Genomic DNA, 26,894 nt, shown 5'->3' on the forward strand with positions numbered 1-26,894 from the left:
GAACAAGCTATAAATGGACAAACATGAGAGGATGAAAGTCAGAGTGGGTGTTTGCTGTGGAACAAAGCCCTGTGCTGCTGGCTCCGGACATCAGAGGTTTGTAAAGCCCAACCGTTTTGTCCCCGAGATGCCCGTCGTCAAAGAAACACACTTCAAACGGACAACACCGTTGCTCACTTCCTCCCCTTGACATTGCCTGATTAAGCGGTGTGTGTTTGGTGTTTGTCACACCACACACACACACACACACATACACATACACCTTCACACACACACACACACACACACACACACACACACACACACACACAGATCCATAAGCAATGAGCAGAGCTGGGTTATCAATCCAATTTTTTTCGTCACATGCTTCGTAAACAACAGGTGTAGACTAACAGTGAAATGCTTACTTACGAGCCCTTTCCAACAACGCAGAGAATTTTAAATAAAAGTAATATCACATAATAATACACAATGAGTAATGAAAACTTAGCTATATACACGGGATTCCATTACCAAGTCTGCAAGGGTACGAGGTAATTTACAGTTGAAGTCGGAAGTTTACATACACCTTAGCCAAATACATTTAAACTCAGTTTTTCACAATTCCTGACATTTAATCATAGCAAAAATGCCTTGTCTTAGGTCAGTTAGGATCACCACTTTTATTTGAAGAAGGTGAAATGTCCGAATAATATTAGAGAGAATGATTTATTTCAGCTTTTATTTCTTTCATCACGTTCCCAGTGGGTCAGAAGTTTACATACACTCAATTAGTACTTGGTAGCATTGCCTTTAAATTGTTTAACTTGGGTCAAACCTTTCAGGTAGCCTTCCACAAGCTTCCCACAATAAGTTGGGTGAATTTTGGCCCATTCCTCCTGACAGAGCTGGTGTAACTGAGCCAGGTTTGTAGGCCTCCTTGCTCGCACAAGCTTTTTCAGTTCTGCCCACAAATATTCTATAGGATTGAGGTCAGGGCTTTGTGATGGCCACTCCAATACCTTGACTTTGTTGTCCTTAAGCCATTTTGCCACAACTTTGGAAGTATGCTTGGGGTTATTGTTCATTTGGAAGACCCATTTGCGACCAAGCTTTAACTTCCTGACTGATGTCTTGAGATGTTGCTTCAAAATATCCACATCATTTTCCACCCTCATGATGCCATCTATTTTGTGAAGTGCACCAGTCCCTCCTGCAGCAAAGCACCCCCACAACATGATGCTGCCACCCCCGTGCTCCACGGTTGGGATGGTGTTCTTTGGCTTGCAAGCCTCCCCCTTTTTCCTCCAAACATAACGATGGTCATAATGGCCAAACAGTTTTATTTTTGTTTCATCAGACCAGAGGACATTTCTCCAAAAAGTACGATCTTCGTCCCCATCTGCTGTTGCAAACCGTAGTCTGGCTTTTTTATGGCGGTTTTGGAGCAGTGGCTTCTTCCTTGCTGAGCGGCCTTTCAGGTTATGTTTATATAGGACTTGTTTTACTGTGAATATAGATACATTTGTACCTGTTTCCTGCAGCATCTTCACAAGGTCCTTTGCTGTCGTTCTGGGATTGATTTGCACTTCTCGCACCAAAGTACGTTCATCTCTAGGAGACAGAACGCGTCTCCTTCCCGAGCGGTATGACGGCTGCGTGGTCCCATGGTGTTTATACTTGCAAACTATTGTTTGTACAGATAAACGGGTTACCTTCAGGAGTTTGGAAATTGCTCCCAAGGATGAACCAGACTTGTGGAGGTCTACAATGTTTTTTCTGAGGTCTTGGCTGATTTCTTTTGATTTTCCCATGATGTCAAGCAAAGAAGCACTGAGTTTGAAAGAAGGCCTTGAAATACATCCACAGGTACACCTCCAATTGACTCAAAGGATGTCAATTAGCCTATCAGAAGCTTCTAAAGCCATGACATAATTTTCTGGAATTTTCCAAGCTGTTTAAAGACAGTCTACTTAGTGTATGTAAACTTCTGACCCACTGGAATTGTGATACAGTAGGTTATAAGTGAAACAATCTGTCTGTAAACAACTGTTGTAAAAATTGTGTCATGCACAAAGTAGATGTCCTAACCAATATACCAAAACTATAGTTTGTTAACAAGAAACTTGTCAGCGCATGCTCTGAGTATGAGACCTGGTAATCCATCTGGCTCTTACATTTACATTTTACATTTTAGTCATTTAGCAGACGCTCTTATCCAGAGCGACTTACAGTAGTGAATGCATACATTACATTTAATTTCATGCATTTTTTATTTATTTTTGTATTTATTTTTGTACTGGCCCCCCGTGGGAATCGAACCCACAACCCTGGTGTTGCACACACCATGCTGGCATTGCAAACACCATGCTCTACCAACTGAGCCACAGGGAAGTGGCTTGAAGGTCTTTCTCACATCTTCTATGGAGAGCATGATCGTCTGGAACATTTGGTGCTTTCATGCATGATTCAGTGTTGCTTGCCTCGAACGTTCATAGAATGCATTTAGATTTTCTGGTAGGCTCGCGTCACTGGGTGACTCGCGTGTGGGTCTCACTTTGTAATCCATGTTAGTATGCAAGACCTGCCACATCTGACGTGCTTCAGAGCTGGCATGTAGGATTCGATCTTAGTCCTGTATTGATGCTTTGCCTGTTTGATGGCTCGTTGGAGGTCGTAGTGGGATTTATTACAAGCGTCCTGATTAGTGTCCTGCTCCTTGAAAGCGGTAGCTCTAGCCTTTAGCTCTTGGCGGATGTTGCCCGTAATCCATGGCTTCTCTTTGAGATATGTATGTACAGTCACTATGGGGACGACGTTGTCGATGCACCTTTTAATGAAGCCGGTGATTGATGTGGTAAACTCCTCAATGCCATCGGATGTATCCTGGAACATATTCCAGTCTGTGCTAGCAAAACAGTCCTGTAGCTTAGCATCTGCTTCATCGGACAACTTCCGTATTGAGAACATCACTGGTACTTCCTGTTTGAGTGTTTGCTTTTAAGCAGGGATCAAGAGGATAGAATTATGGTCAGATTTGCCAAATGGAGGGCGAGGGAGAGCTTTGTATGCATTTCTGTGTGTGGAGTAAAGGTGATCTAGAGTTTTGTCTGTAGTTGCACAGGTAACATGATTTTTTGGGGGGGGATAATGTTCTGTCATCAATGTCAGCATGGGATCAAAGCAGGCAGAGGAGGATGGAGTCAGGGACCAGGTGTGTGAAGGAGCAGGTGTTATTCTGTGAGACTGGAAGAAGAATTGGGAAAAGCCACAATAAATACTAAAAAAAAGGTGTTGGACAAGCAGGTCATAGCTGCTATACAAACAGAATACCTTGAATGTGCCTCTTGCAAATGGCACCCCTATTGGAGTTAGGTAATACAGGGAGGTTGAGGGAGGGCTCTGAGCTACATTGAACATAACTGTTGCTTTTTTAACCACAGTGTCAGTGATGTCATTTCTAAGCCAGTCACAGTCTCCTCCCTAGGTACTCCAGCTCCAGGGTTAATGTCTCTGCCTTGGCACATGGCTCTGCTGGGGGACCGGGGAGGTTGCAGGAAGTGGCTTCCTCTGGGCCTGTCTGTCGGTACACTGGGTGAAGGGGACAAGAGTGTGGAGTGTAACCCAAACCCTGTGGTATTTATAGCCTTGTGTTAGTGAGGTGTTGTGGGCACAGACAGACGGGCACGGTGCTCCCTCTGTGACACCATAGGACAGACCACAGACAGGACAGGCTCACCCTTGCCCACTCAACTAATACCCTTTTTCACACTATCGTGCTGACCTGAACTGTACTCGCTCATATAGCCTATTTTCTTTTCACATTGTACTGCTTGGTATAAAACTGGTATAGTAGTAAAGTAGGTGTGCAACTGTGTAGGGGAACTAGTAGCCTAGCTTACACGCTCGGTATGCAATGCCATTTGTGAACATAATGTTCTTCTACCTGTGTGAGTAGAATAACCCGTCTTCTGCAGCTGATTGCGAGTTTTCATTTAAGCCTCAGATACACCAAGGATACTGACGGCCGAGAGATACTTGGCACCTCTGCCCAGGGTGTCGGGAGTACTTTTTCTGTTGATCACATAGCACAGTTCATCAACCTCGTTAAAATACTCCAGACCAGAAGGTGGCAGTAACGTTTCTTTCTTAACCTTTCTGGGAAGGGGGTTCTGCTAGCGGAACACCTGGCCTACTCCAGTGGAATTGCAGGGTGCCAAATTCAAACAACAGAAATCTCATAATTAATATTCCTCAAACATAGAAGTATTATACACCATTTTAAAGATAAACTTCTCGTTAATCCAACCACAGTGTCCGATTTCAAAAAGGCTTTACTGTGAAAGCACACCATGCGATTATGTTAGGTCAGCACCTAGCCACAAAAAACCATACAGCCATTTTCCAAAGAAGGAGAGGTGTCAGAAATAGCATTAAAATGAATCACTAACCTTTGATCTTCATCTGGTGGCACTCCCAGGACTCCATGTTAGACAATAAATGTTTGTTTTGTTCGATAAAGTTAATCTTTATGTCCAAAAACCTCATTTGAAATTGGCGTGTTATGTTCAGAAATGCATTGTCTCAAACAAACATCCGGTGAAAATGCAGAGAGCCACATCAAATTACAGAAATAAACATTGATATAAGATACAAGTGTTATACATACGATTAAAGATACACTTCTTGTTAATCCAGCCGCTGTGTCCGATTTCAAAAAGGCTTTACGGTGAAAGCACACCATGCGATTATGTTAGGTCAGCACCTAGCCACAGAGAACCATACAGCCATTTTCCAACCAAGGAGAGGTGTCACAAAAGTCAGAAATAGCATTAAAATTAATTGGAATAGGGCCTACCTTTGATGATCTTCATCTGATGGCACTACCAGGTCTCCATGTTAGACAATAAATGTTCATTTTGTTCGATAAAGTTAATCTTTATGTCCAAATACCTCCTTTTTGTTTGCGCGTTTAGTCCAGTAATCCAAATGCACAAAGCGCGGGCACAAAGTCTAGAAGAAAAGTAAAACAGGTTCCATTTGAGTTCGTATAAACATGTCAAACGATGTTTGTAATCAATCCTTAGGGTGTTTTATCATAAATATTCAATAATGTTCCAACCGGCCAATACTGTTTTCATTAAAAAGGAAAGGGAACGGAGCTCGCACGTGACTAAACTAAAGGCTTTCACCTGGGCCATCTGCTTAGAGTGCTCTTATTCGCTCCCCTTTCACAATAGAAGCCTGAAACAACTTCTAAAGACTGTTGACATCTAGTGGAAGCCCTAGGAAGTGCAATCTGACCCCACAGACACTGGATATTCGATAGGCATTCACTTAAACTACAAACCTCAGAATAACCACTTCCTGGTTGGATTTTTCTCATGTTTTTGCCTGCCATATGAGTTCTGTTATACTCACAGACATTACTTTAACAGTTTTGGAAACTTTAGAGTGTTTTCTATTCAAATCGACCAATTATATGCATATTCTAGCTTCTGGGCCTGAGTAACAGGCAGTTTACTCTGGGCACGCATTTCATCCAAACTTCCCAATGCTGCCCCCTATCCTATGTTTGACTTGTGCCTGCTTTCTAAATGTGTAGACAGCCAATGTTCGCTAACTAACAAGCTGTGCTAATATTTTTGCTAGCTAGCAATAATTTGTAGTAAGCCCTTGTTTATACTAGTCAGATGGCCACAACTAGATAACTAGCGTAGTTAGCTAGTTAACAATGTTGTAGCTAGCTAACTATGTTGTGGTAACTGACAAATGGTGATACTAACCGTTTAGCTAACTTTAGCTAGCAAGTGAACTGGGACTGTCAGTATGGGATAATGGAGACTGAATTACATGATGTATTTATCATCTTGCTAGATAGCTAGCTTGCTAAAACATTTAGTGCTGTGTGCATTTTTTGCACTTACCAGCCCATTAATTTCAAATGAAGTTTGTGTGACTGCCTGGCTCAGTTGGCAAGCTAACATTAGCTAGCTAACTAATGAGCAAGTGCACATTTATCAAATCTAACAAAAAAGCTTCAAGATCACAACTCCTTAGCTAGATGTATAGACTTGTTCCAGAAAAATATGTATTAGGCAGCTTTGTTTTAGTTAGAACAATTCTGATGAAAATGGGGTGAATTACACAGGGAAAAGTGCCTTAACCTTTTTGTTGTCACTCCTTTTGGCTCCCCTCGCGGCGGTCCTTGCTCTCTGATTTGCCTTAAGTCAAGTTGTCGGCCACTGTTGGGCAGGCGATTCTATATGTAGAAACGGCCGGCTCGACCCTACCAGTTAGGTACCCAGCAGGCGGTGTCTTTTTTTTTTTTTTTTTTAGCAAGAGAAGGAACGGCCTCCTACTGTGCTAATTACCTCTCGGCCATCAGTTTTCTCGGTGTGTCTGACCTCTTAAGCCTAGCTTATACATAATTTTGGAAGGAACGCTAGTTCACAAGTCTATTCTTGGTGCGTGTAATGTTCTTACCGGTCAGGTTTCGCCAAAGGAGCTTAAAGCTGCTCCATTCATAATCTTAGAGTAGGCCTGTGACTGTCTCTGGATATCACTAGCTAACTTGGAGAGAGGACCATATGTTTTTACAACAATGGGTTTACACCATATTGTAGTGGTAGAGACCTGGAACTGCTGCTGTATGCCCACAGTAATGCAGGTCCAGTCGAAGATGGCCTACTCTCCTGACAGGCATAATGTCTGATCTTCTGAAAAGAACATTCAGGCAAAACTACGATTGGAGGCACTGCTCTGGTCCTCTAATTCAAATGGAAGGATTTAGATAGTTTGGCCTTGTTGCCCCTCCAACAACATTGTTTCCTCCAAAACAGAATCGTTTTGACAATCGCAATATTATTTTTGCGCTAGTTGGTTGTATCTGAGACAATTTGTTTTCAGCACTTATTTCCATGACTGATTAAAACGTGTTTTCTCATGACTCTCTCTTGTCCCTCTGCAGCAGACATATGGTTTGCAATATGTTTGGAACATCAAATCGCAATAAAATCAGTGTCGCATCTTTATTTATTTTAATTTAACCTTTTATTTAACTAGGCAAGTCAGTTAAGAACAAATTCTTATTTACTATGACGACCTACACCGGCCAAACCCGGACGACGCTGGGCCAATTGTGAGCCGCCCTATGGGACTCCCAATCACGGCCGGTTGTGATACAGCCTGGAATCGAACCAGGGTGTCTGCAGTGACGCCTCTAGCACTGAGATGCAGTGCCTTAGACCGCTGTGCCACTCGGGAGCCCATCGCAATACATTGTGAGAATTGCAATATATATCGTATTGGCACCTAAGTATCATGATAGTATTGTGAGTTCCCTGGCAATTCCCAGCCCTACTACATACCCAACTTCCAGCGAACTGCCTGCACCCAGTGTAGGCCTACACCGGACAGATGGTGAAATAAAAGTTAGATATCCTCTCTAGGGTAGGTGGGACGAAATCGTCCCACCTACGTAACAGCCAGTGGAATCCCGTGGCGCGTTATTCAAATACCTTAGAAATGCTATTACTTCAATTTCTCAAACATATGACTATTTTACACCATTTTAAAGACAAGACTCTCGTTAATCTAACCACACTGTCCGATTTCAAAAAGGCTTTACAACGAAAGCAAAACATTAGATTATGTCAGCAGAGTACCCAGCCAGAAATAATCAGACACCCATTTTTCAAGCTAACATATAATGTCACATAAACCCAAACCACAGCTAAATGCAGCACTAACCTTTGATGATCTTCATCAGATGACAATCCTAGGACATTGTTATACAATACATGCATGTTTTGTTCAATCAAGTTCATATTTATATCAAAAACCAGCTTTTTACATTAGCATGTGACGTTCAGAACTAGCATACCCCCCGCAAACTTCCGGTGAATTTACTAAATTACTCACGATAAACATTCACAAAAAACATAATTATTTTAAGAATTATAGATACAGAACTCCTTTATGCACTCGCTATGTCCGATTTTAAAATAGCTTTTCGGTGAAAGCACATTTTGCAATATTCTGAGTAGATAGCTATTTAGACACCCACCAAGTTTAGCCCTCACCAAAGTCAGATTTACTATAAGAAAAATGTTATTACCTTTGCTGTTCTTCGTCAGAATGCACTCCCAGGACTTCTACTTCAATAACAAATGTTGGTTTTGTTCAAAATAATCCATAGTTATGTTCAAATATCCTCTGTTTTGTTCGTGCGTTCAAGACACTATCCGAAGTGTAAAGAAGGGTGACGCGCCCGACGCGTTTCGTGACAAAAAAATGCTAAATATTCCATTACCGTACTTCGAAGCATGTCAACCGCTGTTTAAAATCAATTTTTATGCCATTTTTCTCGTAAAAAAGCGATAATATTCCGACCGGGAAACCGTGTTTACGTTCAAAGAGAGAGAAAATAAAAACATGGGGTGGCCTCGTGCACGCGCCTCAGTCTCATTGTCCTCTGATAGACCACCAAAGGCGCTAATGTTTTTCAGCCAGGGGCTGCAAAGACATCATTCAGCTTTTTCCCGGGTTCTGAGAGCCTATGGGAGCCGTAGGAAGTGTCACGTTACAGCAAAGATCCTAAATTTTCAATAAAGAGAGTCAAGAAGCCCAAGGAATGGTCAGAGAGGGCACTTCCTGTACAGAATCTTCTCAGGTTTTTGCCTGCCATATGAGTTCTGTTATACTCACAGACACCATTCAAACAGTTTTAGAAACTTTAGGGTGTTTTCTATCCAAAGCCAATCATTATATGCATATTCTAGTTTCTGGGCAGTAGTAATAACCAGATTAAATCGGGTACATTTTTTTATCCGGCCGTGCAAATACTGCCCCCTACCCTAACAGGATATTTGAGGTGCTCTTGATTTAGGCTAGCTTACCAGGTAGTTTTTTTAACCTTTTATTTTGACGCAATGGTTTGAGAAATCATCTGGAATACCATTATGCCAGGCCTCCACGTGATTGTTGCTGCAATTATGCTAGTTAGGTATTAGGTATCATTTCTGTTCATAGTTGTCAAACCATATGGCAGTCTTTGGTCTCTCAAAGCCAGGCAGCTCTTCCCACTCAAGCCCCAGGCTTCAGACATCCAGCGGCCTGCCCTGCTCGCAGCCTGCCCACCATCAAAACACTAAGGGAGACATTTTCGTAGTGCAAAAGCAATGTGGTAAGTACTCAGTAATCTGGCAGTGCAATTTACTTTGAAATGTTGTGTTCCTAGCAGAGCTTTAAGAGCCAGGTTGTCTGAGTAGAGAAAATCCTGTCATCCTGCAGGGTGAGAGGTTTAATCTGTGTTACAGCAAGACCTACAATGGCTTCAGCTCCCCTAACCCCCATCCATACTCACCCAGCCAACAGAACACCATACAGAATAGTTACTAACACTAAATACGGTCATCTGTACTTGACGAGTTGAAAAGCAGAGAAGTTCTTTTTTATTTATATTTCTACCCTATGGCGATTTAGATTTAATGCACTATTCCCCCGTCTCCATCACTGTCTGGTGGGGTGCTTCTCTCTGAAATGTCTCTAATACTCTGAGCTACACTGAACAAAAATAAAAACGCAACTTGTAAAGTGTTGGTTTCATGAGCTGAAATAAAAGATCAACAAAAAGTTGTAATGGGTTCGCACTTGAAAAGATGTCACATAAAGCTTAATTATTTGATGTTTTTAATTATTTTCACTGTATCAGGGATAGCGTACACAGACGTTTCCGCTTTACAGCCTTCTTCAGTGTGTAGGTAAATTTTTTATTTGAATTCAAAACAGCATTTGTAAAGAACAACAGATGAGCAGCAAGTGGTTCTAATCAGTGTTGCTACTCACCTGCCAATCAGGCATGTGGCTTTTCTGGTCTACCTGTATGCAAATTAGTCACAAAGAAATACAGAATTATAGGCTATGGGAGCGGGCACGAAGAGAAATTCACAAATCAACCACCCCAGCTGTCCACTCACCTAAATACTTCATATCAATTCACGAGAGAGGACATCAGGTAAAGCCGTTCGTAAACGTGGGGCCAAACCATAAATGATATGTAAAATCTGATATGGACAGTGTTCTTGTATAACAGCCTAAATGTGGCTTATAGGAAGGAGGTGAAATCTAGTTCTTTGTTTAAACCATGTGGAGATGCACAATTGAATTGATATATCCACATGGCTTCTCTTTGAAGTAATCTGTTGTCATAGTCACCAGCTTTACGTGGTAGATTAACTTTTTCGATCCCACCCCAACTCAGTTCATTAATAGAATGTTGTTCTATAGAGTGTCTGATCTGGCGAGGTGATAACTCGACGTCTAATGGTGGATTTACGTTCTCCAAGACTTTCAAGGTGCAGGATGTTTTTCCCTTTCACACTATCGTATATTATCTATGGCAATTTGAATGCACAGAGTTACTGTGACGAGATCCTGAGGCCCATTGTCGTGCCATTCGTCCGCCACCATCACCTCATATTTCAGCATGATAATGCACAGGCCCCATGTTGCAAGGATCTGTACACAATTCCTGGAAGATGAAAATATCCCAGTTCTTCCATGGCCTGCATACTCACCAGACATGTCACCTGTTGAGCATGTTTGGGATGCGCTGGATCGACGTGTACGACAGCGTGTTCCAGTTCCCGCCAATATCCAGCAACTTCACACAGCCATTGAAGAGGAGTGGGACAACATTCCACAGACCACAATCAACAGCCTGGTCAACTCTATGGCAGGAGATTTTGCACTGCATGAGGCAAATGGTGGTCACACCAGAAACTGACTGGTTTTCTGATCCAGTCCCCTACCTTTTTTTTTAAAGGTTTCTGTGACCAACAGATGCATATCTGTATTCCCAGTCATATGGAATCCATAGATTAGGGCCTAGTGAATTTATTTCAACGGACTGATTTCCTTATGAACTGTAACTCAGTAAAATCTTAAGTTGTTGCATGTATATTTTTGTTCCGTCTAGAAATCAGATTTCTACATGATAAGGGTACATTTCAGACTTTTCCTCATTCATTTTGTTTTTATTTAATACTGAGTGCAACACTGAATGCAGTCTGGCATCCACGCCAACTAAGTCAATGTGTTATAATCTCATTGTGTGGGTTTAGTTGTTGGTTGCTATAAAGACAAATGTGTTCTGTTCTGAATAGACATTCTCCGTAGACACCACAGCAGATGCAATGTGGGAGGCATCAGGAAACAAACTGTTAACTCCTATAGTGGTGTTTTCGTCTTTCACTTACTGTTGCCATTTAACTTTTATCAACATGAATTGAATACAATCTGTTTTCAGTTGCTCTGTTTAGATAGGCCCATCTCAGAAGTGAAATGAATTATGTGTTTATATTTGTGCAAACTAACCAGTCTCATCATTCCCTCCCCCTTTCTCCTCCTCTCTTCTCCTGTCCCCAGGTGGTGGCCTAAGCCATGGGGGCGTTCCTGGACAAGCCCAAGACGGAGAAGCACAATGCCCACGGTGAGGGCAACAACCTCCGTTATGGCCTGAGCAGCATGCAGGGCTGGCGGGTGGAGATGGAGGACGCTCACACCGCTATGGTGGGTCTCCCCCATGGCCTGGATGACTGGTCCTTCTTCGCTGTCTACGACGGCCATGCCGGCTCCCGCGTGGCTAACTATGCCTCTAAACACCTGCTGGGGCACATCATCACCCACAGCATGGGTTCCCCGGGCCCTGAAGGTGTCACCCCAGCCCCCACCGTGGATGCGGTCAAGACGGGGATCCGCACTGGTTTCCTGAACATTGACGAGCACATGAGGAACTTCTCAGACCTGCGTAACGGCATGGACCGCAGCGGCTCGACGGCCGTGGCCGTACTGCTCTCGCCAGAGCACCTCTACTTCATCAACTGTGGTGACTCACGGGCCGTGCTCTACCGCAACGCGCACGTCTGCTTCTCCACGCTTGACCACAAGCCCTGCAACCCACGGGAGAAGGAGAGGATCCAGAACGCAGGCGGCTCGGTAATGATCCAGAGGGTGAATGGTTCCCTGGCCGTGTCCCGGGCCCTGGGAGACTACGACTACAAGTGTGTGGATGGGAGGGGTGCCACGGAGCAGCTGGTGTCCCCAGAGCCCGAGGTGTTTGAGATTGCGAGGGCCCCAGAGGACGAGTTTGTGGTGCTGGCCTGCGACGGTATCTGGGACGTGATGAGCAACGAGGAGCTGTGCGAGTTTGTCAAGTCCCGTCTGGAGGTATCCCACGACCTGGAGAAGGTCTGCAACCAGGTGCTGGACACCTGCCTGCACAAGGTACAGTGAGGCTAGTGTGGGTGTTTGTGTATGTCCGTGTGTGTGTGTTATTTTAACATGTAGAAATGTAAACAATTGTGTAGCGTGTTTTGTTGCAGTAATTAAGGAAGCTCATTTAGAAGCTCTTTCTCTCGTTTTGTCATCAGCGTTAAGAGCCCCCACATGTAATGATTCTCTCTCCATCCCTCTCCCCGCTCCACCACAGGGAAGTCGGGATAACATGAGTGTTGTGTTGGTGTGTTTGCCAAACTGCCCTAAAGTGTCAGAGGAGGCGGTGAAGAAAGATACAGAGCTGGATAAGTTCCTGGAGTCTCGCGTGGAAGGTGAGAATGATTGTACCCATGACTCCCTTCCCCTCCATCCTGTTGCCTTCATCCAGGCTGCTGTCCCATTCTCTAGTATCATTCTGTAGTACCATCCTCTACAAGTGTGCACTTGTTTCCTCCCCCTTACGGCTTTAAAAAGCATCGATTTAGGATTGGAGGGAGTTTACAGCATATTTCAGACTTGCTTTTAAATCCATGTTGGGAAGTGAAGGAGTGAACACACTTAGGGGAGAAGGTTGGCGAATCCGACCGCAGCCCCAGTCTAAATGTATTACACTCCCATCGGGACACAATTCCAATCAGTGTTGTGGTACTCGAGACTCGAATCCGGTCTTGAGACCGCATATTGGGTGTCTCATTCTTGTCTCGGTGTTGGATACATTTGTACTCGGTCTTGACTCTGTCTAAGACAGTGAGGACTCATAATTTCTTCCCGAGACCAGCAGAGTAAAAAAACGTAAAATTATCAGCTTCCATTCAGTCACTGCTTCGCCAGGCCAAATATATCCACTCCTTTCTTAAAACATTAATACAGTATCTTAACAGCCTTTATATCTATATAGACCTTCAGTGTGTGACAGGTTAGTATAGTGGTGAACCTATAGACCTTCAGTGTGTGACAGGTTAGTATAGTGGTGAACCTATAGACCTTCAGTGTGTGACAGGTTAGTATAGTGGTGAACCTATAGACCTTCAGTATGTGACAGGTTAGTACAGTGGTGAACCTATAGACCTTCAGTGTGTGACAGGTTAGTACAGTGGTGAACCTATAGGTCTTCAGTGTGTGACAGGTTAGTATAGTGGTGAACCTATAGACCTTCAGTGTGTGACAGGTTAGTATAGTGGTGAACCTATAGACCTTCAGTATGTGACAGGTTAGTACAGTGGTGAACCTATAGACCTTCAGTGTGTGACAGGTTAGTACAGTGGTGAACCTATAGGCCTTCAGTGTGTGACAGGTTAGTACAGTGGTGAACCTATAGACCTTCAGTCTGTGACAGGTTAGTACAGTGGTGAACCTATAGGTCTTCAGTATGTGACAGGTTAGTACAGTGGTGAACCTATAGGCCTTCAGTGTGTGACAGGTTAGTACAGTGGTGAACCTATAGGCCTTCAGTGTGTGACAGGTTAGTATAGTGGTGAACCTATAGGTCTTCAGTGTGTGACAGGTTAGTACAGTGGTGAACCTATAGGTCTTCAGTGTGTGACAGGTTAGTACAGTGGTGAACCTATAGGTCATCAGTGTGTGACAGGTTAGTACAGTGGTGAACCTATAGGTCTTCAGTGTGTGACAGGTTAGTACAGTGGTAAACCTATAGGTCTTCAGTGTGTGACCATAATACCAGCGCACTCATGTAGAAGAGTGCACTTCTATTAAAACACAAGGGGCCAGTGGTGTAGTGGAGGCTATTGTCGTGTCTTTGGCTATGCCGGATTAAGTGATATGACATGCTAACCTATAAAATTCTTTATCTGTAATTAATATTACCTGATTAAGCTAATCATGTAAATGTAAATAACTAGAAAGTCGGGACACCACGGAAGAGTGTTTATAGAACCGTTATCTTCCGAATAAACTCTTAAAGACCTATTTATATTTTACATCGATAGCAGTCAATATTAACCCTTACCTTATTTTCAGTCTCATAATGAAAGTTGTAAATTCTTGGTTATCTTCACGAACCCTGGCTAACAAGTTGAATCAGCAATACAAAATTGGGTTTAATTATTTATTTGCTAACTAAACTAATCACACAGAATTACAAATACACAGAATACAAATGATGTCATACAGAAAACGTCCCGGTGGACGGAACCTGTAAGATGGCTGGTTACACAAAGGAAAGGGGGTTGGGCTTGAATGAAAGAGCGGGATGACTTAGGAACAAAGAAACAGCAGCTATGCTATCGTAAATACATTATCTTATGCATTCTAAATTACCGCCCATTTGGAAAAGGAAAATGCAATAAATATTTACTCTGAGCTGCGCTTCGGTAGATTGGTCGTAGATGCTGGCCGGGTTGGCCAACAGATCTTCCTGTCCTCGGAAGAATGTCTCTGGTGGTAAATTGGATACGTGGTGGTATCTTCGTCTGTCTGTTAGACTGGATCCGTCGTCCGTCCTTTCCTAGCCCACGTCTACAGCGGCCGCTGCTAACTCAACGGCTAGGAAGTGTCACTTCTGTAGTGAATAAGCTCAAAGTTCATACCATTCGCCACCAAAGCTCACGCCGAGGTTGGCTTAGTTCTGTACTTGACGTGTGTCCTTCTAACGTAGAGGCTGCAGACCTCACGTACTGGAACAATGGTTATCTTTTCGTCAAAGGCTTATATAGTGGAGAGGGGGAAGGATGTGTTTCATCGTTTATAACCCCTGTCTCTTCACAGGGGTGGGCCACTGATCAAGCAGGGCACTTTCCTTATGAAAACCCAATTCTCTCATTTGGAAGCTAAAATTACATTTAATCTCCTAACAAACAATTTCAATATCAAACATTTCAATTGCATAACAATTCCATGTTACTCTGATAACTAGAGGGTGTATACTTTCTCAGGTACAGTTTATGTCGTCCTGTCATCAGTCATAATGTCTCAGATGACAACCGAACTGACATCCATACTCATTACGTTCCCAAGCATATTTCCAACTGGTTTTATTACCAAAATATGGTTCCTTTTCCCAATTTTTTTTTTTATGTTCCCAGACTCTCTATATTTAACACAGGCCAATATTCAAGTCCTTCAGTAGGGTCAGAAAGAGAGGGGAAGGGAGAAAGGTATTTATGGGGGGGGTCATAAACCTTACCCACAGGCCAACGTCATGACAGTCCCCCCATGTTGGGTTCAATCTTGCGATTAGCCTGCATGTTGTAAACCAACATAAAAATGAACGTGGGTTGTCCTGGTTGTGGATCATCGTTGTGGTCCCCATCTGGCGGTCGACCCGGGTAGGGTGTCTGCAAATGAAGAAGTCCGCTCCAAGGCTGGGCAGCAGATGTCCAGTTGGTGGTTGCTATTGCAGTCCCCCCTCTGGTGGTCGACCCGGGTAGGGTCTCTGCAAATGAAGAAGTCCGTTCCATGGCTCGGCAGCGGATGTCCGGATTGGGATCGCCGTTCCGGACCCGTCGTCTGGTCATCCAGACTGGAATATCTGGGCAGTAACTTAGGCAGATGTTAACAACGCACGCACGCACGCACACACACTCATGAAATATATCATTATATTTCCTCCCAAATGAGTGGCGTTGTGGCACTAACTGATGGTTGTATGGGGGAGTTGTTTATGGCTTTATCACTTTCTATGTGCTGAAGAAAATGAAACAAAATGAATGAAAGCATAAACAAAACAAAATATAGTTATGCCACCTTAATCATCTAATTGGACTGTATTCTATCTACGTCCATGGTCTTGGCAAAATGACCCTATCATGGCATTGTCTAATGTCATATTTAGGGCTTTCCTAATTTGCGGGGTGGCGCTTAGGGTACTATCCTAAGTTGACAACTATATGATAAGTCTACAGCTGTAAGGCACTAGTTTTGGGCAGTCTACAGGGATGACCTATGGACTTCTGGTTAGAAAACTGGTGAGTGCTGTAGAGTCAAAGGCCTAGAAGTAAATGTTCAAATTTACTAAGGCTGGTATTTTGCTTGGACCCTTAAGTGATCCTAGCATAAATCCTAATTGGATGTTCCGTTGTGCATGTGCGTTTATGCTTACACAATCGCGCATGTCAAGGGAAGAAAACCAAGTATCCTGGCAGATTACAACTTGTTCAGAATGAGTCTGACGTAGTCAGGTAATTTTCAGGTCAATGCCTGGAGGTCAGTCAGAATTGGTGTCAAGGGAGTCTGTAGTAGTTTTCTACAAGTCACGGTGTCTTCCACTATTGTAGTGGCGGTAGGTATGAAGTCTATTTCATAGCTATGTTATCCACAGAGGAGCTAACCTCACGACGGAAGTACTCTAAGTATTAGACCAGTCGTACGTGGTGTGATCATGGTTCGTGACTTCTAATAACTTTTCTCCTGAACGGAGTGTTCTATTTATTAGTGGCATGTGTTAACCATTGGAAGAGTGCAATGGAGATTCCCTTCCCCGTGTTGCACTCTGAGTGACTCCTATGTCGCTATTATCAATAGCAATTTAACTTGTGAGGTTACTAATCCTCTTACTGAGTGTTGCTGGACTGACTGTGGTATTGGTACTGGTATTCAAGGGGTCCAGTTGTCCTACCGATTTATTCTGAAATATTATCTACCGGAACACATGATTGGAGCATATTACTAGTTGTAGTTGAACCTACACATGGCAAGGAATGATTATTGTTGCCATTTGTTTTGGAGGTGGACAAGTCCATTGGACTTCCTTTACGACCAGTGTGGTACACCTCAGTACTATCTTAGATGTGTTCTAAGATAATATCCCCGTCTAGGGGCCTGTCTGCTCCTCACTGTTCTCATAGGGGAGTTTACAACTAGATTTGATTTATGCTCTGGTGGCCTCGTATGGCGTTGTCCGTAGTCTCGACCCCCCCCACCGGCCTCGGTGAGGCTCATCATGGGTCTGGGCTACTATTCCCCCCCTTTGTGTCTCGGGACCCCCCCACCAGCGGGTGGTGTTGGTGTCCGAGGCGCAAACGAAAAGCTCAGACCCTATGTACGAGTTGTCAGTGGCCGCGTTATTATGAGAATGGCTGTAACCTTTCAACCAAATCTCTTGGTGTTTGTGCGTCAACACCCTCAGTGGCTGTCGAGGTCTGTCAGTCACCACCGCGTCCGCGTGTGGCAACCCCTTCAGTACCTGCAAACTGAGACGAGGATATTGGTCTGTGATATCGCAAAGTGTTTCACCAGTGGGAGTCATCGGGTCAGTTGCTGGACTGACGCCATTAGTGTCATTGTAAGGGGTGACAGTCCCCAACAAAGCAGAAGGTGTATCATCGGAAGCAGAGTGTACTCTGCGCATCAATATTTTTCTTGCTGAGACGGCCGCAGTGCTTGCGGAAGTGTCCGAAGGGCAAGAGAAGTTTATCTCAACTACCGTATTGCAGGACTGCAAGGAGGAGGGAAGTTGCTCATTCACAGAGACAGCTGGCTCGAAATCATGAAAAGAATGGTCAATCAGATTGGCTGATGGAATGTGTCGAGATATCGTAATATCTCCTTGGATCGGATTCTGCACCAAGAGGTTTCTAAACGTCTTTTTCCCAAGGGGTGCTTTCGACAGATACCCCTCGTGAATGACTGCGTTGCAGCTAGCGTTAGGGGAAGACAGTGTGGTCAGTGGAGAAGGCACTGTGGCCTGTGACCATACCTGGTTGGTTTTCCAATCCATCAATGGGAGTAATCGATCCATCAAGTGTGCTCCAAGTAGCAGGGGTACAGTTTCGAGGCTGGTAACATACACAGGGTGAACGAGCGATACGTCCTTGAACTGTAGTTTCAGCATGACTCTCAATGTGAGAGGCGAGGTAGTCTGAGTGACCCCTCGAAGTGTAGTTTCGCATCGTTCCACTTTTAACCAACGTTTAGTAGGCTTCAAAGCCCTTTTGAGATCATCAAGCAATGTTTGAGAGATGAGTGATATTGTCGCACCCGAATCAATTAGCGCATGACAAGTTAAGCAGTCCTCCAGGACTGTTCCCAGGTATGGCTGTTTAGATTCGTGGTTAGTGGACATATTCCCCACAAAGTGGAGTGGTCGTTCGCAACGACGTGATGTGCCATTTCTGTTCAAGGTGGAAGCAGATTGACTTTTCCGATTTTGATTTCCGATTTTGAGTGGGCTTGGCTTTAACGAAGCGTTTGACCTTTTTCTTCTTAACTTTTGTATCAGAGTCTACAGACAAAGCCCGGGGGCTTGTTTCTTGATCAGGCGGGCCCTGGATAGGGTCTTGAATGAGAGCGGGAGAAATTTGAACTTTAACGTCCTTGCTATGGGTGTTAATTTCTGCGGACCTGGTGTTCAGTAATTCCCCGTCTAGTCCTTGTGACTTATCTTTTACCCTTTTCTCAAATTGTTCTCGCTTTAGTTCTTCACGTAGTGGAACTTCTGGAGAACATTGGTCTACGTTTTGATCGTCCTTCAACCCTTTGTTTTGACACTTTGTGTGGGTTGGGTGCAGGAACGTAGCGAACAGGTCGATTGTAGCGGTAGTCGTTTTGAAGGCGACGTACTTTACAGTTATTTCGACCGCGGCGGTTATTGGAATCATGGTTTCGTGGTAGAAACTGTTGTTGTGCGTCAGCTCTCGACGCTCCAATACCTGATAATGCACCCTCTAACTGGAGTGAGTGCTCCTGGTCAAACTTCAAAACCGAGTGGTCAGGGCTCTTAGCGTTGCGAGCTTTTGATGCCTCAAAAGCTGTGCTTGCAAGCTCTCTGAGTTGTAAGATAGGCAAGCCAACGTGGGCTGCAGGGCCCAAGTAGGTAATGAAGGTGGGATACATGTTCGACAGAAACATTTGTTTGAATGGTAACAGCTCTTCCATTCCTGTTTCCGTGAGTAGGCCAAAGTAAGCTGAACGAAGCCTATGATAGAAAGCTTGTGGGTGTTCGTTCCGAGCTTGTTTGACCGTGTTAGCCAGTGAGCTGTCGTGTTTGCGAGTCGCAGAATCACTGAATTCTAATTTCAAAGCTGTGGCAAGTTTAGCGTAGTCATTTAGCACGTGTTGCTGTTGTATGCGAATGAACCTCGTCACGTGTCTATTCAACGTTCGCTTCAACAGGTAAACCCTGTCAGAACCCGTAGCATTCGGGTAGCCACCCAACGCGTCCTCTATGTCAGCTAGGAACGTCTCAGTATCGTTTGGCTGACCTGGAACGGGGTCAAAGGTGGGGAAATTCTTGACGAGTTTGTCAAGGTATTCCGCGCCAAGCGGGCAGAGAGGGTTGGCTTCATCCTGTGGAGAAATTGGGGCCAACAGGCCAAGAGGAGAAGCCAAGCTTTGGCTTTGTTGGCCAAGAGGCTCCATATTACTCAGTGCCGAATGGCCAAGAGGAGAAGACTGAGGGACACATGATGGAGGCAATGTCTGAAACCTATCGTCTTCACTCCTTTGAGTACCAGACTCCGGTTGCTTGGATGGGTAGTCATGCTGTAGAGCGTGACCATTCTGGACTTCCTCCAGATGGTACCTTAGGGTGGTCTTCTGCTGCATTGCAGAGTCCACTTGTGCGCTTAGAGTACCAATTTTGGACATGTGAGTGTCACACCTGCTCCTTTCGGTCTCAAACTTATCTGTCATGGTTTGCAGATAGAGGTCTCGAGTACGGAGCGAGAGATTCAGTGATGAGATTTCCTTTGCTTGCTTAGAAATCAATATTTCCATCCTCATCACCTGAGTTCTCTCATCATTCATTTGGTCAGCAACTTCAATAAGTTATGCTGATTTGTCATCCAACTTTGTCATTGTGTTCATCAACTGATCGTCTTTGGTCTGCAGAATTTGGAGTAGAACAGTGTTACCCTGAGTAACGTTCAACAAAACTGCCTGCATGTTATCAAATTGCGCGTTCCTGTTTGTAGATAACTCGACAGATTTATCTAGTTTGGCGTGGACTACATCGCATTTAGTTTTGGCTAAATCGAGTTGTTCCTGCAGACGATGATTTTGTTGGAGAGTTTGTGCTCGTTCATCGTCATAAGTATTTGCAATTACTTTTAATTCTTCCGATTTCAAACGCAGTTCCTCGACTAGCAGAATGTTTTCATTTCCTGCTTTTGTCAATAGTTGCTCAGTTCTCTCCACCTTTGCCCTCATGTTAGCCATGTCTTGCACGTGTTTCAGCTGTGCACTGTGGTATTGGATCGATGCCAACCTTTGATGGCGATACATAAGTGCTAAAGTGGAGAGAACCGTCACAAAGCCTGTGTTTGATGGTTGATTTTGGAGAGCGTTCGCAATTTCGGCTGTGTTTTCGCTAATGTCATAATTAGGGTTGGTATCCCTGCTGAGGTCAGAGATCGATCCTTTTATGGGTTGAGGTTCACTAATTAGCGGAGGAGTGGGGACCACCTCCTTTGGTAGTTTGCACATTATTAGAGGAAAAATGTTCCTATTTTTTTTTTCAATGTTTGGGTTTGGAATTCATTGGAAGCTGCAAAGACAAGTTTAATCTATTCATAGATGTTGATGAGCCATCAGTACTGTACCAGTAATGTGGAAGTTGGACGTGAATGAATTTGCAAAAGCAAATTTAATTAATTAATCAATTCCAATGATTAATCCTACCTGGGTAGGCTATCTGGGTATTAAACTTGAATTAACCTGAGAGGTTGCTTCATCCAGGTTAATATGGGAAGTTTAAAAGTGTCTCATTTGATTGCAAGAACATTAAGGTATGTTCAACAATTTAACTTGTTAAATTGAATGAGATGATAATCCATACAATCTCCATTGATTGGATATCATAAGTGTAAACAGTAGTTCAAATGTTGGGAACACTCCCCACTATGGTACACTTCTTCCTTGGGCCGAAGCCACATGGGATTCCCGCGGGGGCGGGACTTCTGTCAGTACTGGATTACTGAATGGGTTTTGCAAAAACCACATTTTACTGATTGATCAATTTTAATGATAAATCAAACCTGTATAGGCTATTTGGGATTTAAACTTTAATTAACCTGAGAGGTTTATTCATCTAGGTTAATGTGGAAAAAAGATTACAATGTCTCATTTAGAAAACTCATCAATTTGGATATTATTTAAAAGATCCACTTGAGAATGTAAATCTGGCAATTTCACTTATTAGTTCAATTGAATAAAACATCGATATCCGTCTGGATATCACGAGTAACGACTTGAGTGTCACCTGACTAATTCTTCTTGCAGGAAAGTACTGGTGACTCTTCAGAGGTCCCTGCTAGCACACGCTGAAATCAAACGGAAGTACCCAGGGCGGGACTTCAGTTCCGCAAGTCGGATGAATTACAATGTGGCACAAAACAAAATGGCTGTTTTCCCTTTTGTTAGCTTAGCATCTCGAGCAAGTTAATCCTACTTTTTGCATATTTCAGCATAACATAGGATTCCCTTGGCAAGGGAAAGGTTTTACTCATAACGTATTATGTTCAAACCCTTTTCGGCGATATTTGACGATGTTTTAACCGGAACTCGCGGCAAACAACGAAATGCACCGTGGTCTACTCGCATCGAAACGCGAGAGAGACAGAGAGATACTTATCGCTGGTCAAGCTAATCTCTCCTAAATTTCAATCGGCTGGCTCTTTGTCCTCGCTCGAGAAATTAATAATGACCTAGCCAACACGCGTCTGAAACGCGCGAGGCAGAAATAGCCTAGCGTTTGGCCAAACGCGCTATTTCTCAGATAGCTTTATCAGCCCTCATACAGAACTGTATAGCTTATGCTACCCACTGCCTACGTCAGAGCACAACACGGAGGCGATTCTCCAGAGCACACACGCACCAATAATTCCGGTCTACAATTCCCATAATGTATATAATAAACTTGGTATATTATGTAATCTGCTTTTCAATTTTATATAGGCTGAATCAAAATGAAAGCGTCATCCTATTTTAGATTCCTCGCACGGGGGCTCCAAATGTCGAAATTACCCAAACGTGCGGCCTAGTTTTAGAGTCCACAGGGTGCGCCAAATATGTCTGTTCAGACCCTTTTTGGATCATTGAACAATGTTAAATTCTTAGGAAGCAGAGTATACTCTGGGCTAACAAGTGGAGAAGGCACTGTAAAATTGGGTATAATTATTTATTTGCTAAATAAACTAACCACACAGAATTACAAATACACAGAATACAAATGATGTCATACAGAAAACATCCCGGTGGACGGAACCTGTATGATGGCTGGTTACACAAAGGAAAGGGGGTTGGGCTTGAATGAAAGAGCGGGAAGACTTAGGAACAAAGAAACAGCAGCTATGCTATCGTAAATACATTATCTTATGCATTCTAAATTACCGCCCATTTGGAAAAGGAAAATGCAATAAATATTTACTCTGAGCTGCGCTTCGGTAGATTGGTCGTAGATGCTGGACGGGTTGGCCAACAGATCTTCCTGTCCTCGGAAGAATGTCTCTGGTGGTACATTGGATACGTGGTGGTATCTTCGTCTGTCTGTTAGACTGGCTCCGTCGTCCGTCCTTTCCTAGCCCACGTCTACAGCGGCCGCTGCTAACTCAACGGCTAGGAAGTGTCACTTCTGTAGTGAATAAGCTCAAAGTTCATACCATTCGCCACCAAAGCTCACGCCGAGGTTGGCTTAGTTCTGTACTTGACGTGTGTCCTTCTAACGTAGAGGCTGCAGACCTCACGTACTTGAACAATGGTTATCTTTTTGTCAAAGGCTTATATAGTGGAGAGGGGGAAGGATGTGTTTCATCGTTTATAACCCCTGTCTCTTCACAGGGGTGGGCCACTGATCAAGCAGGGCACTTTCCTTATGAAAACCCAATTCTCTCATTTGGAAGCTAAAATTACATTTAATCTCCTAACAAACAATTTCAATATCAAACTTTCAATTGCATAACAATTCCATGTTACTCTGATAACTAGAGGGTGTATACTTTCTCAGGTACAGTTTATGTCGTCCTGTCATCAGTCATAATGTCTCAGATGACAACCGAACTGACATCCATACTCATTACGTTCCCAAGCATATTTCCAACTGGTTTTATTACCAAAATATGGTTCCTTTTCCCCATTTGTTTGATGTTCCCAGACTCTCTATATTTAACACAGGCTATTCAAGTCCTTCAGTAGGGTTAGAAAGAGAGGGGAAGGGAGAAAGGTATTTATGGGGGGGGGGTCTTCAACCTTACCCACAGGCCAACGTCATGACACTATACACAGGTATAAACCGTATACCCGCTTTTTTTTCAGTGGGCATTGCTTATACTCACTACTTAATCCCTAGTGATGCGTATCGAAATAGTGTAGTTGAGGTATACGACTTACCAAATATGTAGTACAATAGAGAAATCACGCACAAGTAGCCTACACAATTGCAAAGAATGTGAAATATATTCACATGCGCGCTGCACACACAACCTAGTTTCAGAAGAATATCATCTGCAGGCAGCAAGAGTGTGCAGTTCTCAGCTGGTTATTTTATGGAGCAGCTCACAGAAGAATGACATCGGTAGCCGGTAAGGTAGGAAAGACATTTCAACTTATGATATCTACCAGTCAATTGCTAACTAAGGCAACAATGGGTATGCTAAGGTGTCATTGTACGCTGATGATTCATGTTTTCTTTTAAATCCACATTTTGGATCCCTCCACCCTCATAGAGGATCTAGATACTTTTTCTAACCTCCCTGGATTACAACCAAATTATGATATGTACTCAGCAAATAAAGAAACGTCCCTTTTTCAGGGCCCTATCTTTCAAAGATAATTTGTAAATATCCAAGTAACTACACAGATCTTTATTGTAAAGGGTTTAAACACTGTTTCCCAATTAATTAACATGCACCTGTGGAACAGTCGTTAAGACACTAACAGTTTACAGACGGTAGGCAATTAAGGTCACAGTTATGAAAACTTAGGACACTAAAGAGGCCTTTCTACAGACTCTGAAAAACACAAAGAAAGATACCCAGGGTCTCTGCTCATCTGCGTGAATGTGCCTTAGGCAGCTGCAAGCAGGCATGAGGACTGCAGATGTGGCCAGGGCAATAAATTGCAATGTCCGTACTGTGAGACGCCTAAGACAGCACTACAGGGAGACAGGATGGACAGCTGATCGTCCTCGCAGTGGCAGACCATGTGTAACAACACCTGCACAGGATCGGTACATCCGAACATCACACCTGCGGGACAGGTACAGGATGGCAACAACTGCCTGAGTTACACCAGGAACGCACAATCCCTCCATCAGTGCTCAGACTGTCCGCAATAGGCTGAGAGAGGCTGGACTGAGGGCTTGTAGGATTGTTTTAAGGCAGGTCTTCACCAGACATCACCGGCAACAACGTCGCCTATGGACCAGACAGGACTGAAAAAAAGTGCTCTTCACTGACGAGTCGCGGTTTTGTCTCACCAGGGGTGATGGTCAGATTCGCGTTTATCGTTGAAGGAATGAGTGTTACACCGAGGCCTGTACTCTGGAGCAGGATCGATTTTGGAGGTGGAGAGTCCATCATGGTCTGGGGCGGTGTGTAACAGCATCATCGAACTGAGCTTGTTGTCATTGCAGGCAATCTCAACGCTGTGCGTTACAGGGAAGACATCCTCCTCCCTCATGTGGTTCCCTTTCTGCAGGCTCATCCTGACATGACCCTCCAGCATGACAATGCCACCAGCCATACTGCTCGTTCTGTGCGTGATTTCCTCCAAGACAGGAATGTCAGTGTTCTGCCATGGCCAGCGAAGAGCCCGGATCTCAATCCCATTGAGCACGTCTGGGACCTGTTGGATCGGAGGGTGAAGGCTAGGGCCATTCCCCCAGAAATGTCTGGGAACTTGCAGGTGCCTTGGTGGAAGAGTGGGGTAACATCTCGCAGCAAATCTGATGCAGTCCATGAGGAGTGCACCAGATACTGACTCGTACTTTTGATTTTGACCCCCCCCCCTTTGTTCAGGGACACATTATTCAATTTCTGTTAGTCACATGTCTGTGGAACTTGTTCAGTTTATGTCTCAGTTTTTGAATCTTGTTGTGTTCATATAAATATTTACTCATGTTAAGTTTGCTGAAAATAAACGCAGTTGACAGTGAGAGGACGTTTCTTTTTTTGTTGAGTTTATAATGCGTATTGGAAAATGGTCTGGTGACGTGGACGTACTCAGTATATCCCAAAAGAAAGAAATGATCTCACTTCATTTTAATAGAAAGTTAGCAAAAATAGATAAGATCTTGCTACCATGGAAAGAAAAATACATGTCTGTTTGTGGAAAAATCACTCGGATTAACTCTTCAGTCTTATCCCAGTTTATGAGAAAGAAATATTCAATTTTATTTTGAACGGCAATCCTGACCAATTTCAACGGGTCTACTTATATAATGAATATGAATTCCAAGGGCAGAAATGACTAAATTATTAAAGCATTAGCCTCTCACTGAAGGCTTCAGTCATACAAAAGTTATACTTGAAAGAGAATGCGTGTGCAAAGGGTGGCTACTTTGAATAATCTCATATAACATATACTTTGATTTGTTTAACAATTTTTTGGTTACTACAGGATTCCATATGTGTTTTTTCATAGTGTTGATGTCTTCACTATTATTCTACAATGTAGAAAATAGTCAAAATAAAGAAAAACCCTTGAATGAGTAGGTGTGTCCAAACTTTTGACTGGGCGGGCTTGCTAGCGGGCTACCGTACAAGTTTAGCCAGTTAGCTTGGCTGCTTGGTTGGGACAAGCATGCATTGGCAGGCAAGCTGCAGAAGAACGAGGAGGCTCCAATTCCCCATTGTTTATCAGTGCAAGTTTGACGGCTGAAAAAGATTGAGAGGTTTTATGTAATGTTGTTGAGGTGCATAACTGAGGGAGAGAGAGCCTACCTTTTCATGGTTGTTTGATCAATAGGACTGTAAAGTTCCGAAGTGTAAAAGGACTCCTGTGGTGGTTACATATTTGCAGAAATCCATTCAGGTGTATTTTGTGGCATTTGACGAATGTGTTCTAATGATCTAAAGTCGCACTGTAGCAACTGCCTGTAAACACACAGTCCAGTTCAAGGTGAATGATGGCAGGCCCTTGTGGCAAATGGCTTGTTTGTATAAACGCCTATTGTAGCTCTGATTGGCTACAGTGCCCCGGTATGTGTAGACTCCAGTCCTGGACAAGACAGATGTTTATGTTTTGGTTTTATTTACTGGAGTGTCTTTTAATTGTCCAAAAGCACGGCCGCTTTCTCAAGATATATTTCTATAGAATTTTCTCAAATGGCTTAGAATACAGTGCATTCTAAAAGTATTCAGACCCCTTGACTTAAAATTGATCAATGTTTTTCTTGTCATCAATCTACAAAGAATACCCAATAATCCAAAGCAAAAATGTGTTTTTAGAAATATAACATTTACATAAGTGTTCAGACCCTTTTACTCAGTACTTTGTTGAAGCAGCCTTGAGTCTTCTGGGGTATCACACTACAAGCTTGGCACACCTGTATTTGGGGAGTTTCTCCCATAATTCTCTGCAGATCCTCTCAAGCTCTGTCAGGTTGGATGGGGAGTGTCGCTGCACAGCTGTTTTCATCTCTCTCCAGCGACGTTAGATCAGGTTCAAGTCTGGGCTCTGGCTGGGCCACTCAAGGACATTCAGAGACTTGTCCTGAAGCCACTCTTGTCTTGGCTGTGTGCTTA

The 26,894-nt window shown here is 43.6% G+C and overlaps 1 protein-coding gene across 4 annotated transcripts in view; it reads left to right on the forward strand.

Annotated features, from left to right (window-relative positions):
* ppm1ba (protein phosphatase, Mg2+/Mn2+ dependent, 1Ba) overlaps window positions 1-26,894 on the forward strand; it is a 51,595-nt gene that overhangs the window by 17,153 nt on the left and 7,548 nt on the right. For 2 of the 4 annotated variants that reach the window (XM_045710152.1, XM_045710149.1), the window contains exons 2-3: window positions 11,410-12,267; window positions 12,473-12,590. In XM_045710152.1, the coding sequence (XP_045566108.1) occupies window positions 11,425-12,267; window positions 12,473-12,590 (961 nt within the window). In that variant the 5' untranslated portion in view covers window positions 11,410-11,424. Of the gene's footprint in view, window positions 1-77; window positions 97-9,033; window positions 9,167-11,409; window positions 12,268-12,472; window positions 12,591-26,894 lie in introns of those variants that run through there. The other 2 variants (XM_045710150.1, XM_045710151.1) reach the window with 2 other exon arrangements.

The sequence above is a fragment of the Salmo salar genome, chromosome ssa28, assembly GCF_905237065.1.
Source record: "Salmo salar chromosome ssa28, Ssal_v3.1, whole genome shotgun sequence".
NCBI classification, from domain to species: Eukaryota; Metazoa; Chordata; class Actinopteri; order Salmoniformes; family Salmonidae; genus Salmo; species Salmo salar.